Source organism: Geotrypetes seraphini, chromosome 14 (genome assembly GCF_902459505.1).
Source record: "Geotrypetes seraphini chromosome 14, aGeoSer1.1, whole genome shotgun sequence".
NCBI classification, from domain to species: domain Eukaryota; kingdom Metazoa; phylum Chordata; class Amphibia; order Gymnophiona; family Dermophiidae; genus Geotrypetes; species Geotrypetes seraphini.
This window is the reverse complement of record NC_047097.1, coordinates 25,044,783-25,058,671: the sequence shown is the minus strand read 5'-3', so window position 1 is coordinate 25,058,671 and position 13,889 is coordinate 25,044,783. Positions and strand designations below refer to the sequence as shown.

The window sequence follows — 13,889 nt, the reverse complement described above, 5'->3', positions numbered from 1 at the left end:
TCCCCAGAGAAGGTGAGGTACAGTGGAGTATTCCTTTTGGGGTGGTATCCAGAGCGTTGGTAAGCATGGGTACCTGTAGGGGGGATGATCTTGGTGGTGGTGGTGAGTTGAGAGTGGGTGAGGCATAATTTATGGCATAGTCTCTGAGGCAGAGGAGGTTGCTTGTGGGGGCAGGTACTGTTTGGGAGAGGGGATTGGGCTGGGTGAATCTGGGAAGGGGTGGTGGAATACCTTTGTCCAAATCTGTCATGCTTTTTTTTTTTAATCAGCTCTGTGGTCTACCTGCCAAGGCATGGAAGGTGGTTGTGCACCGACGTATCTGTTAAGACATGGAGCATGGATACAGTGTGTGTCTGTCCTGTGCACTAATTACAGGGTAGATGCTGAGCACACTCCTTGTATGTACCATACCCTAAGTTTTGCGCTTAAAATGTAATAAGGTCAAACACTTTAGTAAATGGGCTGCACTGTGAATTGCCTACACTGCTGTGTACGTTGTTAATATGTAATTCAGTTTTGTTATGTAATATCAGGAAATTGCTCAACGGAGAATAGAACAAGTAAGGAGAGGATGCGAGCTTTTGCAAGAAGAGTTTGATAAGGAGCTAACTGGATGTGAAACAGAATTTCGGCATCAGGTAAAATCACCTACTGAGAAAGACCCTCTGCAAAATTTGTTGAAATGTTTAGCATGCCACATCTGGCAAAGGAGAATCAGTATTTGTAAATACAGTATGGGCCAAAACTGCCATCCATATTTGACAGTTTCTGTAATTTTTCTTTGGTACATCAGACCAAAAGAAGAAAAAAGAAATGTTGTTCGCTTTCGTGAGTAATCCCTCTGCGTCATGAACCAGGAAGTAAGTGAGATTCCAGGGAGAAGTAATGTTTTTCTCTCTGTAGTGTGTAGTGTAACTTTTTTTTTTTTTTAATTGCATGAATTTTATTTTTTAAAGGCTAGATTTTTTTTTTTTTTTTCCCAAGACGTATGCAGCTGTGTGCCTAACCTTAAAATACTTAGGAGAACATTTCCGGAGATTATGACGATCCCTGTGTACCAAGGGGTATCTAAGGCCCTAAGCAAACCTTTAGAACTAGATTCACTAAACTCACCGATTGTGTCCCGACCAGTTTGCGATCGTCCCCCGACCCGATTCATTAATCTGCTGCCCAATCAATCTCTGACCCGATCCACCCATGCAAATGAGGGGAAATGGCATGCATAAGTAGGAAGGCATCGATTCACTAAACAGAAGAAGGAACACCGATTGGGTTTGCTGGTCCGAAATGAAGCGACTGCTGACCACTCGCTTCTGTCCTTGCCGACTCTCCTGCTCTGTCCCAGTATCGAGGTTACAAAACAACCATCAAAATAAAAAATAAAACTAAAGAGCGAAAGTCCAGCAAATTCTGCCCTGCCTTTCTGTTTCTCCCCCTAGTACATGAGTGAAGGAGTCGGCCAGTAAATATAATCCAGAGTGAATGAAGGAGACAGCCAGTGTGAGCCTGCAGTTTTAACCCACAGGTTAAAAGCATGTTCTGTTCCATTAAATTGAAATGTCCACTCAAGTAAACTGCAACCACCCCTCACCCTTTGTTTTGACCTTGCTTGTGCAGACAGCATGTGTAGATCGCATCTTACAGCCAACCAGGATGGTCTGCGCATGTGTCGCGATCGTGCGGCAGCAATCTGTGGATCCAATCATTTAATTTGCATAAGGACTCTGAAGTGAATTGGTCGCCCTGCAGAACTCAGCCATGATTTATTTGCCCAACAACGATCCAGACTGGTGAGTTTAGTGAATCTAGGCCTTAGTCATTCACCTGCTCCTCCCCTCTACAGGGTTGACTCAGGGTGGAACTTCTCCTTTCTCTCCTGGCCCTATCTGCTCCCTGATCCAAAGCTGCAAGAGGACTCTGCATTGAATGGATCCTTTGAGCACAGACTTGCACTCATGCTTCTGTGGTCTACTCCTCTAATGCAAACTTCCTGTATGTGTGTGTGTGTGGGGGGGGGGGGAAGCAGGGCAGCACTCAAGCTTGTACCTGTGATGACAGTAATTCATTTCAACTACATTGGTTTACATATGCAAGTACAGTGTTCCCCGGTCATTCGCGGTCGGTGATTCGCGGTATTTTCCGACTGCGAATGACTGGGCAGGAGAGAGCAGCCGGAGCGCTGGTGAGTGAAGGAAATCACTCGCGGTATGCTCCGACCACCTCTTCCTGCACTAAAGTCGGGCCTCACCAATCAAGAGCTACGTGTCAAAGCAGCTCCTGATTGGTGAGGCCTGACTTTAGTACAGGAAGAGGCAGCCGGAGCATACCGCGAGTGATTTCCTTCACTTGCCGGCATTCCGGCTGCTCTCTCCTGTCTCCTCTGCTAAAAACTGTTTTTGCAGTTTTTCAAGATTCGCGGGGGTTCCTGGAACGGAACCCCCGTGAATATCAGAAGAGTACTGTACTTTCTCTGTCCCTAGTGGGGGCAATAGATGGTAAAGTGACTTGCCCAGTGTGCAGTGGGTATTGAACCTGATATACCAGTCATAGGTCAGATAAAACTCCACTTGGTAAGGCAGTATTCAAATCCTAGCCACACTAAATGATATTCATATACTAATGCTATCAAAAATCAAGTGCTACACCTTTTTCATTTGTGAAAACGGTAAAGACCTCAGTGTTTCCCAGGATAAAACCTGTAGCACTTGATTATTGATAGCATTAGTATATGAATATCATTTAGTGTGGCTATAAATTTTGAAGATATTCGGCTTGTACCTTACATAGTAATTGTAACTAAGTATTCAAATCCTCACATATAGCAGGTTGCAGAGTAATACATTCATAGGGACAAAAAGGATACAGTCCTCAAACAGCAGTTAACAAAAAATGGCCACTTATCTCATGCTGTTCCATCAGCTTCCAGACCGTATCCAAATGAAGCAAGTCCCAGCTGAAGAAATTCAAATCTCAATGGGAGTACCCCATTTTGCTGGTCTTGTTGTCGGGGGGGAAAGCAAAACGAACAATCCTCCATTCAGGCTATGTTGCAAAAAAGAGGGTTTGAATACTGCCTTACCAAGTAAAGTTTTTTCTGACCTATGACTGGTGTATACCTGCTGTTTTAGCCAATACTTTGTCAGTCTGGCATTCACAGCATGGTGTTATCGCCTTTGGAGCATTTATGAGGTCTTTTTCTCCACTTGAAAGTTTGGCCATATGCGATTCTGTATCCTCTCTCTAGCAGTAGAAAACTGTTTTAACACATCAAGCCATAATCAAACTTCTCTCCCCCTCCCAATGTAAGATTTTTAGATCTTTGAATAGAAGTTAATTTTCAAAATGTTGGTTGCACCTGTTAAGCATCTCTTGAACACATTCCCATATCTATTCCCTTTCATTTGCATGATTTATGCATCCACAGGATTTTTCAAAATTTATTTTTCTATTTTCATGACCAAGTAGGTGTGTTCTGCCTTTTAGGAGGGGGGGGGGGGGTGCCCAAGGAGGATGCGTTTTTGGTCCTGATGGGATCCTGGAAAGAGGAATTGGTATCTTTGGTCCACTGTTTGGGAGGCAGCAACAGAGCTGGTTGGAGGAAAAAATGGTTTCAGTAGGTTGAGTGGATTGAAGAAGGGAAAAGAAAATTATGCCAGAAAGTACCGGGATGTAAGGAGAGCAAGGTCTGCACTGAGGATAGGGCTAGAGGTATGCCTTCACCATGTACTCTATCAACCCCCCCCCCCCCCTTTCCAAAACAATTAGCATGGCAAGTGTACTTTCACCTTGAAGTAAGCTCAAGAGCAATTTTTGAATCCTTATGCAGTCAAATAGTCACTCAAATCAGACTTCATAAAAAAAAATCTTGATTGAACCATTGCTACAGGTTAACAAACATAATGCAACTCATAAGTATAAAAATGTATTTCATACTAGTAAGTTGTCAAAAATGCAGGTTATATTCGTCGGTCAAAGAACAATAAAAGTAAAAGATAGACACCTAACACGTAGGAAAATATAAATGTGCTCTTCCTGCCCCAGCTATAGATATTGGAATTTTGGGAAAATGAAGTTACTTGCCTGTAGCAGGTGTTCTGCAAGGATAGCAGAACCATAAATCCTCACACATGCCTGATGTCACTGAGGGAGCCCAGCGTAGGAAACACTTCCAAAACTTTTCTAGGAGACTTTCAGCACATCTAAAGCCTATGTGCATCTGTTCCACCTGCTGCTGTTGCATAGAACCTCCTTATTCCATTATGAGTTAGAGAAATATAACTCCTAGGAGAGGTGGAAGGGTTGTGAGAATTTATATCCTCCTGTTCTCAGGGAACACTTGCTATAGGTATGTAACTTCCTTTTCTTAAAGGACAAGCAGGACTAATAGATCCTCACTCATGGTACTCTTTAGGAACAGGCTGTCTTAACAAAAAAAAGGGGGGGAATACTATAAGAGCTGGTGCTGAAAAATGTCAATACCAAACATTTGATAAAGAGTATGGAAAACCATTCATACACACTGGGGCTCTTTTCCCTGGAGAAGAGAAGACTTAAAGGGGACATGATTGAGACCTATAAGATCATGAACGGCATAGAGAAAGTGGAGAGGGACAGATTCTTCAAACTCTCAAACTACAAGAACGAGAAGGCATTCGGAAAAGTTGAAAGCGGACAGATTCAAAACCAATGCTAGGAAGTTTTTCTTCACCCAATGGGTGATAGGACAGAGTACAGTAATAGGGTTCAAGAAGGGATTGGACAATTTTCTGAAGGAAAAGGGGATAAAAAGGTATAGATAGAGGACTACTACACAGGTCCTGGACTTGTTGGGCTGCCGCGCGAATGGACTGCTGGGCACGATGGACCTCTGGTCTGACCCAGCAGAGGCACTTCTTATGTTCTTATTTTTGGCAATGAACCTTATTTGTTTTTCCTTTTTCTTGTTACTATAGCCTGGAACTGAAAATGAAGGGCCTATATTCTAAACCCCAAATAGATTCTGGAGGATTGTCGCATCAGGAGCTATGGGCATAGTGTAGTGTAAATGTTTGAACAGATGTTAATGCAACAGCTTTGTGGAGACTGACATGTCTGTCATTCTGAGGCACCACATGACTTTTGAGTCATCCCAGCCTGTGTATTGGTGAAGGAAATGTAGTCTGCTAGCAAACTGGAAAGTATGGGTTTCCTGATGGCAGCCCCCATTATGTTTGGGTCAAAGCAAAGTAAGTTGGATGGACCTGCTAATTGCTTTAATCCACTTCAGATAAAGGCAACTACTCTGTTGCAGTCCAAAGTGTGCAGCGTGCTTTCACCTCCGTGGAAAGACTATTGACTGTTAAAGTAGGAGTCCATTTCACCAATCTACATACATAACCTACTCTATACTTTCAGTGTAAAAGACCAATTATAGAATTTGGTATTTCACACTGATGATCATCAGGGGACGGAGATGGGGGTCTGATACACTGCCAATCAAAATGGTTTGTATATTATATACAAATACTTGTTTTCTACCTGGGGCAATGGAGGATTAGGTGACTTGCCCAGAGTCATAGGGAGCTGCAGTGGGACTAGAACCTGGGTTCTCGGGCTACTCCATGGACTCCTAGGTTAACACATTCTCAACTGTACCTTTTAGACAGCAGAATGTGATAAATGTACAAGGGTCTGAAGACTTTAAGACATTTCAATATTCAAAGGTTTGTCTTTTCCTCACTTCAAAGCGACCAGTGCTGCCTAAGTCAGGGCTATGAGATTTTCTTTAGGGTGTTTCATATGGAAGACATGAAATACCACTAATCCTCCGTTTTCCATTCTTCTAAGGGGAAAGAAAGCATTTTACAGAGCTTGCTGCGCTACTTGCCATGTGTAAGTGAGATCTATTCAGCTCATAATTTTGAGTGTAATGTAAAATTCTAACTGGACAAATCTGGACAGTGTTATTAAGCTGGTTAAGAGGTCTATGAACCATAAATGGCTTGTATATTTCCCCCCTCATTTGTCAATCTTTGACATAAAATGCAGAACAAAAAGCTATTTAAGTCCTGTTTGTTTGTTGGGGTTTTTTTTTTTTTTCATAACTACTTTTCGGATTTATCTTAACCAAATGCAATTTGCTTTTGGAAGAGGAGTGTGTGATTATAGTAATTAAGTCATCTCCTGTGTATGCATTGCACTCTATCCATGCTAGCTTTATATATTGCATTAAGCATGCATGCTTCTGGATCTATTCTCTTCTGTCTAAAACTGCATATCATAGCATTTTCCAAGTCTGCCAGGTTAAAATGTGTATAGCACTCTACATCTTTTTAAGTAGTAGATTTCACAGTTAGATTTTGGGTGTTTTCCACTTATATCTTCCAATAATTGCTAAAGTTCTTAATCGGGCAGGATGACTTGCATATTCAACTGATCCTGCACAGGTTCCAAGAAGGTGGAACCCTAAAGAAATACTGTGGTTCATTGGGGTGAGGTAATAAGTTGACCAACAATTTATTTTAAAACAAAATAAAATCTTCCCAAGCTTGGATAGTGGTGTGACTTGCATCTCCTATCATTTCAACAAGCTCATTTACTATCAGGTAAGTTGAAACGCTGCTCTGGATTGTCTTCATGAAAGGCATTTTTCTTTTGTGTTAAGTTTTTATAGTACATGCATTTCAGAGGCTATATTTAGCTATTCTAGAGCTTTGTAATTGTGTTTTGTAGATAACTACATTCAAATTGTGTCTTATTTTCACACTTCTTTTAGAGGATATAATAAATCAGTTTGATAGAATGTTAATTTTTTTCCATTTTTTTGTTTTTCAGTCCTGTCAGTCTGGAGATCCCAGCTGTTCTATCATGTAATGAATACAAGGTACCAACCAGCTAAAACTAAGTGGCGTTTTACTTACTGTGAACCTCAACAACTATAGGAATGTATCTAGAATGTTTGGTTTCTCTAATATTTGAACTGTTAGAAGAAATGCCCCAAATGTGAAATTTTAAGTAATTCAGCCCTGTGAAGGAACACAATATGAGGGGTTGAAGTAATTTCTAGGTAATTTAATTTTGTTACATAAAATGAGCATGTAGAAAGACAGACAAATAACTGGAAACAATCATACAGTAATTCTGATATATAGGATACGACTTCTAAAACTGATCAACATAAAACTACTGTAGAGTGTCTGTAGTTAGCCAGAATTAAATGGCGTATTGTGACTGCTCATTTCAAGCTGCTAAAGTGACTCTGATGATGCCATATTTTGTAGGAGCTGGAATAAACGTCGCCCTAGCTTTTGTATGTGTTTATAATTTCCCCATGCAAAATTTTCTTGATTTGTTCATGAAGCATCCAGCAGGATGCGAGGGTATCTACTTGCTGCTTCACATACATAAATATTAAACTAAGCATGATTGGATACAGAGCATCAAGTTAATTTTTAACTATGGTAATTTGTTTTGAAAAATATATGGCACTGTGTTCTGGTCTAAAGACATGATTTCCATTGGTAGGGGGAAACTTGAAATAATACCATTTATATACACTATGATTTTTTTTCCTTTAAAAATATTCTCAGAAGTCAGTGTATTTTGTTTATCAACTCTTTAAGTTTATATAATTGGGAGTACTGGTGTTTGTGTACTGGACGTCTTTTCAGATGATATGCTGATGAAAGGCAGAGCTGGAAGCATACAGAAGAGTGAAAAGAAAATCCTTTTTTTTTTTTTCTTTGAGAGGGGGGAAAACCCACATTTTATCATACATTCTAGAAAAGACCCAGACAATTTCTGTTTTAAGGTTTAATGTGCAATCTGTAGTTTACTAAGGTACCACTGCAGTTTAGTTCAGATTTCATTTGAAACAGTGTCACAGTACAATGTTTGCCAGGGGCAAATATCTCCAGATGTTAGAGCTTCTATAGCACAAGAATGTGACAGAAGAATACAAGAGTGAACTTTGGATTCTGAAAGCAGTGCTGGTACTTTTGACTTGTTAATATTGGGTGAAAAGGTAGAATAGAAAATTATACTGATACAACATATGCCTTTTAAAAGCTCTCCCATTATTTTCTATTTATTTAATAGCATTTTTGTTTTGCATTGCCTGAAACATTTTATATTAGAGATGCCTATATATTCCAAATTTTGCAATTTCTCAATGTTAGATTTATTATTTCCTTTCTGAACTTACAGACCCATCAACAGTTTAAACTTCAAATGCTATGTTAAAACTATTATAAATTAGCTAAAGTATGCATATATATATTTTTGTTAGAGCCAAACTATTAATCTTTTGCAGAGTACAGTTTCAAATGGGATTTTCAGTTTGTAATTTTTGTTTATTAAATATTTATTAATAAAAGTTTCTATATCATTTTGAGTATAATTTAATGGAAATGTTTCAGATTAGCTGGAAAAAACAATTACGCAGGAATATTTTAAGTGGTGTAAAATTGATTTATTTAGAAGCTAAAACCACTTCTTTCTAAAAATAGCATGTTAAATCATTTTAAATAATTGGATGCCATACAGTAAGGCTATCAATTTAAAAATTCAATTTATGTGAATGCTCACACTCCATTTCACGCACAAAAAGGTTCTGTAAAACTTCAGTAGAGTAGCAAAACTGGATATTTATCAAGTCAGCCCAAATACCATTTTGTTGTAGCACAAGAGAATTGATACAAACTATGGGCCTCTTACAGAGTTACAGTAGTGTTCTCCCGCATCAAATGCACCAAAGACCATAGGAATTGAATGGGTGGTGCATTTACTGCGGCTGCATCATTAATGCAGCTTTGTAAAAGGAGCCCTATGTCTCTAAATAACAAGACTTGGCACAAGTAATAGCCCAAGAGAAGGGAGAGGGACACTGCAGATAAACAATGTCATTTTTTACCATATTTGTTAGTTCTGTTGCAGATACACAAGTCTGTATTGTGACTGATTCACATTTCCCGCGTGCTGCAGAAGCATGAAACTCCTCCCCTTCTGCATTGGAGTACAGTACAGCATACTTCTGTTATTCCTTTTGCAAACAAACTCAGAAGGTGTTTTGCTCTGCTTTTTCTTTATTTTTGGGCGGTTTTCCGTTGGATATTTGAAATTCTTCGTGACTATGGTGCTGGGGTATACTCCACCATGGAAAGGACGCAGTCCCACATAGGAGGACTTCTGCTTCCTGGCCAGTCTCTCAGAGTATCTAAGAAACCAGTCTGCCTTTAGGAGCTCGGGTCTGTCTCCATGTGAGCAGCTCACCTGATTTTATCAGAGGCTTGAGCGCAGGCATGTGGCCCCTGAATAAGAACTCTTGGAGTATCGGAAAGCTGGCTGCATAATTTCTCCCCCATTGCTGCATAAGGAATCTTGGGGGAGGGGGGGGAAGTCAGTGGTTGTGTCTGGCCAGCTGGCAGCCAGAAGAATTCCTTCGATGGTTTGAAATCTGAGCAAAACATGATGGCAGATAAAAGCCAAATGGGCCATCCACAGTAACCATTATCTCTTTCTCTCTCCGAGATCCCACATGCTTATCCCAGGCCCTTTTGAATTCAGACACAGTCTCTGTTTCCACCACTTCTTCTGGGAGACTGTTCCATGCATCTACCACCCTTTCTGTAAAAACGTATTTCCTTAGATTACTCTGGAGCCTATCACCTCTTCATCCTATGCCCTCTCATTGCAGTTTCCCTTCAGATTAAAGAGGCTTGACTCATGCACATTTACATTATGTAGTTATTTAAACATCTCTATCATATCTCCCCTCTCCCGCCTTTCCTCCAAAGTATCTATAATTTGAGCCATATGCCTTATGATAAAGACCACGTACCATTTTAGTAGCCTTCCTCTGGACCTACTCCATCTTTTTTATATCTTTTTGAAGGTGCAGCCTCCAGAATTGTACACAATATTCTAAATGAGGTTTCACCAAAAACTTATACAAGGGCATCAATATCTCCTTTTTCCTACTGGCAATATCTCTCTCTATGCAACCTAGCATCCTTCTAGCTTTCAAAGTCACCTTTTCAACCTGTTTGGCCATCTTAAGATCATCACATACAATCACACCCAAGTCTCTGCTCTTATATCTTGCCCATAAGTTCTTCACCCCCTACACTGTACCGTTCCCTTGGGTTTTTGCAGCCCAAATGCATGACCTTGCATTTTCTTAGCATTAAATTTTAGCTGCCAAGTTTCAGACCATGCTTCAAGCTTCGCCAGGTCTTTCTTCATGTTATTCTGTGCAGACGTGGGGAGGTGGTTCTTCGCCCGGAGAGTGGTGGAGGTCTGGAATGCTCTTCCAGTAGCACCCTTCAGGGATTCAAGGAACAGTTAGATAAATTCCTGCTGGAACAGAACATATGCAGGTAAGGCTAGACTCAAATAGGGCACTGGTCTTTGACCTAGGGGCCACTGTGTGAGCGGACTGCTGGGCACGATGGACCACTGGTCTGACCCAGCAGCAACAAATGTTATGTTATGTTCTTACTGTATTGCAGATTATTGTATCATCTGTAAAGAGGCAAATCTTACCCGACAACCCTTCAGCAATATCGTTTATAAAAATGTTAAAGAACAGGCTCAAGAACAGAACCTTGAGGCACGCCACTGGTAACCATCCCTTTCCTCAGAGCGATCTCTCTCTCCATTGATCTCTACTCTCTGTCGCCTTCCACTCAACCATTCACCTTGGGTTTCTTAGGCTGTGGAAAGGTCCATGTCTGTCCATGCGGAACTTTCAGCCCTTCCAAGCCCTGAAAATAGAGAAGGCTACCCCAATGGGCTAGCCATGCAATTTGTCACTTGCTTAAGGTTGAGGCTAAGCTTTGCCCTGCTGCCTCCCCTGGTGCAGCATAAGGACGCACCTGAGGTGCAAAATTTGCACAATCCTGGCAAGAATTCACAATAAGAGAGCTCAAGGACACCATCCCAACTAGTTTTGAAGCAAAAATTGAAGTTTTGGAAGTGCAAGGAGCTTTTGAAAAAAAATTGCTAAAAATTTAAGATGGCCACTGTTAAGAAATTTGCACCAAAATTGCAATATTTTTCACATAAAGCAAAACACAAAAACAGCAATTTTAGGATTTTTCATGTGGGCTAAAACAGGGGGACATGGCAGAAACCTCAAAAACTGACATTCATTCCCCCCCCCCCCCCCCCCCCCCCCCTTTCGATCCACCTGACAAGCTGTGACAGCCTTACTCACTGTGACCTATGCTGGAAATGTGGTGCAGCCTGCCTCAGCTCTCCTAAAGTAGCTAGAATCAGAATAACTGCCTTATGCTAGGAATGCCTCTTTGACACTGATCTTCTAGCTGCCAGTCAGACACAATGTCTGACCATACCTTCACTCTCGCAGACCGATGGGTGCACTCAGGAAAGGGCAGAGGCAAAAAATGCAGCCAGCACCCTGCAAGACACTACTGAGTCTCCTAGGTATGCCTAACAGCCTGCACTCGAACCTCTGTTCAGCAGTAGGAGGAAAAAACTTGAACAACCCCGAACTCCTAAGAAACCAATACAGGCTAGCAAACAGGTACTCTCTGGGATCGGCCTGTCAGCTGCAGACTGAAGTCTGTGTGTTCTCGACGCAAGCAGAGTTTAAGAATTGCTCCGAGCAAAAAAAAATCCCAAAAAGGGAACAGAAACAAATAAAATAAGAAAAAAGGGAGAGCACATTAGAAACACTCCTTTAGGCATGCGTGCAGAAGGGAAAAACTGCAGGTGGTGCTATAGCTCACAGTGAAGTACAGGAGAGCCATAGAATAATCTGGAGTGGATGCCTTCTGCACATGGCCATTGGGATATAACCCACTTGTCTAGAATATCTCACCTATTGCACTGGAAAATCTGTTTTGCTACTTGGGATCTAGCTAGGTACTTTGGACCAATTGGCCACTGTTGGAAACAAGATACTGAGTTTGATGGCCCGTCGGTCTGCCCCACTATGTCAATTCTTACATGGAGAAAAATCTGTTCTAAGACTTGTTTTAAGCTAGCTGATATCTGGTGAAATTCACCAAAGCTGCTGGTTTGTCTTATCTTGCGTTTGTCAGACTTGTGGAGAGGTAATTTTGCAAACTTAACCCCTCCTTTCATGGGCTGCAGCAATCATTCTTATTTTACTCCTGGCAGAATTCTGTGCTACTGTGCAATACAGAATTCCCTGAGGTCTGCACACATTTTGGTATCAGGTCGGTATTCTATCGCTGCAGCCCAAAGCACTACTGACAAAATTTTCGGGCAGCAGGCTGCCATTAACTTGAGTTGCCTTCGCTGAGGTGTGGACAGGAATGCTGGCTTAGGGAAAATGGGGGGGGGGAAGGGGAAGAGTGAAAAATGCTGGCTGGCTTGGAGACAGGGGTTAGATGGCCTTTGTTTTCTCTAGTATAATTTAATAGAAATACTGAATTTGTAGTGAAATTCTGGATGATAATTAAAATTTGTACAATAAGCACAGCAGAATTTGCTAATTTTGTATGCAGAATTTGGATTTTTTTTTATGCAGAATTCTGCCAGGAGTATTATTTAAATCTAGCTTCTTCCATGACTCCTGCAGTGCTGACTGCTCCATATACTTGAGATTCTGGTACCCACCAACATTGCCTAAGCCAGTGTCTTGGGACAGATGCATGCAAATTTCATTCACTGGCAATAAATAGAAACACTGGTCTGTGTTCCTCTAATACAGTGAACTCAAACCCTTTGCAGGGCCACATTTTGGATTTGTAGGTACTGCAAGGCCTCAGAAAAAAAATAGCTAATGTCTTATTAAAGAAATGACAATTTTGCATTTAGTAAAACTCTTTATAGTTTATAAATCTGTTCTTTTGGCTAAGTCTTAATAATAATATTGTCATTTATAGCTAAAGAGACATATGATGAAGAAACTGTTTTATTTTACTTTTGTGATTATGATAAACAGACCGAGGGCCTCAAAATAGTACCTGGCGGGCCACATGTGGCTCCCGGGCCGCGAGTTTGAGACCACTGCTCTAATATATCTGATAGCCAAAATATATGCAAGGTAAAAGCATTTTTAATGTGCTATTTATTAATTCTGGTCAGGGAAATTAGAATTTGGAAATTCATGAGACATAGTACCATAACAGCTTGAACAATCTGAATCAATTTTGCCCCTTTGGCAATATACAATATGCAGCATTTGAAGATGTTATAAATGAAAAAGGCACAATGAAAGAACTGTAGAAAATGCTCACATCAGTTTACTCAGTTTTCAAAACATTAGTAGAAGATACATTACAACCAAATGATGTTAGAGCCACATTAGCTAAAACATTATCCTTTTAAGTCAAATTTGTTACCAATATAAATACTTTGATTACTATTTTCATCTAGCCATAAGGAATATTTTAATTACAAATAAAATAAATACATACAGATAAGACATATAAAAATCAGTAAGTCAAACAGCAAGGCTTTCACAGAATGCCACAGTCATATCAGTCCATTTTAGAAATTCATTTCAGTCATGAGATGATGTCCATAGTAATCTGGCCGTTCACTGAGGCAGAGGCACCAACACATGCACATAACTAATTGGGAAGAATCCAGATTCACCATTTAGCATTCCTTCATACCAATTTTCATCAATCTGGTTTGTTAAAGTTATGATGTTACCTTCCTTAAATCCAAGTTCTCCTTCGTTTTCTGGTTCAAAGCCATACAAAGCTCGACAGCAGGGTTGATCCATATACCTTGAAGAATCTGATCATATTTATTTGAAAGCAAGAGTTTATATTTTTTAAAATATGTATCCTAGCTTTGATCTTAATTGCTTCTATTATTTACCTCATGCTACATTTGCAAAGCTGTGCTGGCTTAAATTTGATATAAATAATTTAACCCTTAAAGAAATATATCCATGTATATGTTAAACT

At 40.4% G+C, this 13,889-nt stretch overlaps 2 protein-coding genes across 8 annotated transcripts in view; one reads left to right on the top strand and one right to left on the bottom strand.

Annotated features, from left to right (window-relative positions):
• LOC117348429 (lamin-L(III)-like) overlaps window positions 1–7,409 on the top strand; it is a 37,964-nt gene extending 30,555 nt beyond the window's left edge. Inside the window, exons 10-13 of one of the 4 annotated variants that reach the window (XR_004536983.1) lie at window positions 534–638; window positions 794–860; window positions 5,827–5,871; window positions 6,814–7,409. Coding sequence is in view for 3 of the 4 variants with exons in the window: in XM_033920591.1 (XP_033776482.1) it covers window positions 534–638; window positions 5,827–5,871; window positions 6,814–6,852 (189 nt within the window). In the remaining variant the exon portion in view is untranslated. The remainder of the gene's footprint in view (window positions 1–533; window positions 639–793; window positions 861–5,826; window positions 5,872–6,813) is intronic. The other 3 variants (XM_033920591.1, XM_033920593.1, XM_033920592.1) reach the window with 3 other exon arrangements.
• SH3GL3 (SH3 domain containing GRB2 like 3, endophilin A3) overlaps window positions 1–13,889 on the bottom strand; it is a 166,962-nt gene that overhangs the window by 35,336 nt on the left and 117,737 nt on the right. For 2 of the 4 annotated variants that reach the window (XM_033920596.1, XM_033920594.1), the window contains exon 9: window positions 13,022–13,716. The exons of the other annotated variants lie outside the window; for them this stretch is intronic. In XM_033920596.1, coding sequence (XP_033776487.1) covers window positions 13,511–13,716 — 206 coding nt within the window. In that variant the 3' untranslated portion in view covers window positions 13,022–13,510. Of the gene's footprint in view, window positions 1–13,021; window positions 13,717–13,889 lie in introns of those variants that run through there. 4 annotated transcript variants of the gene reach the window in all.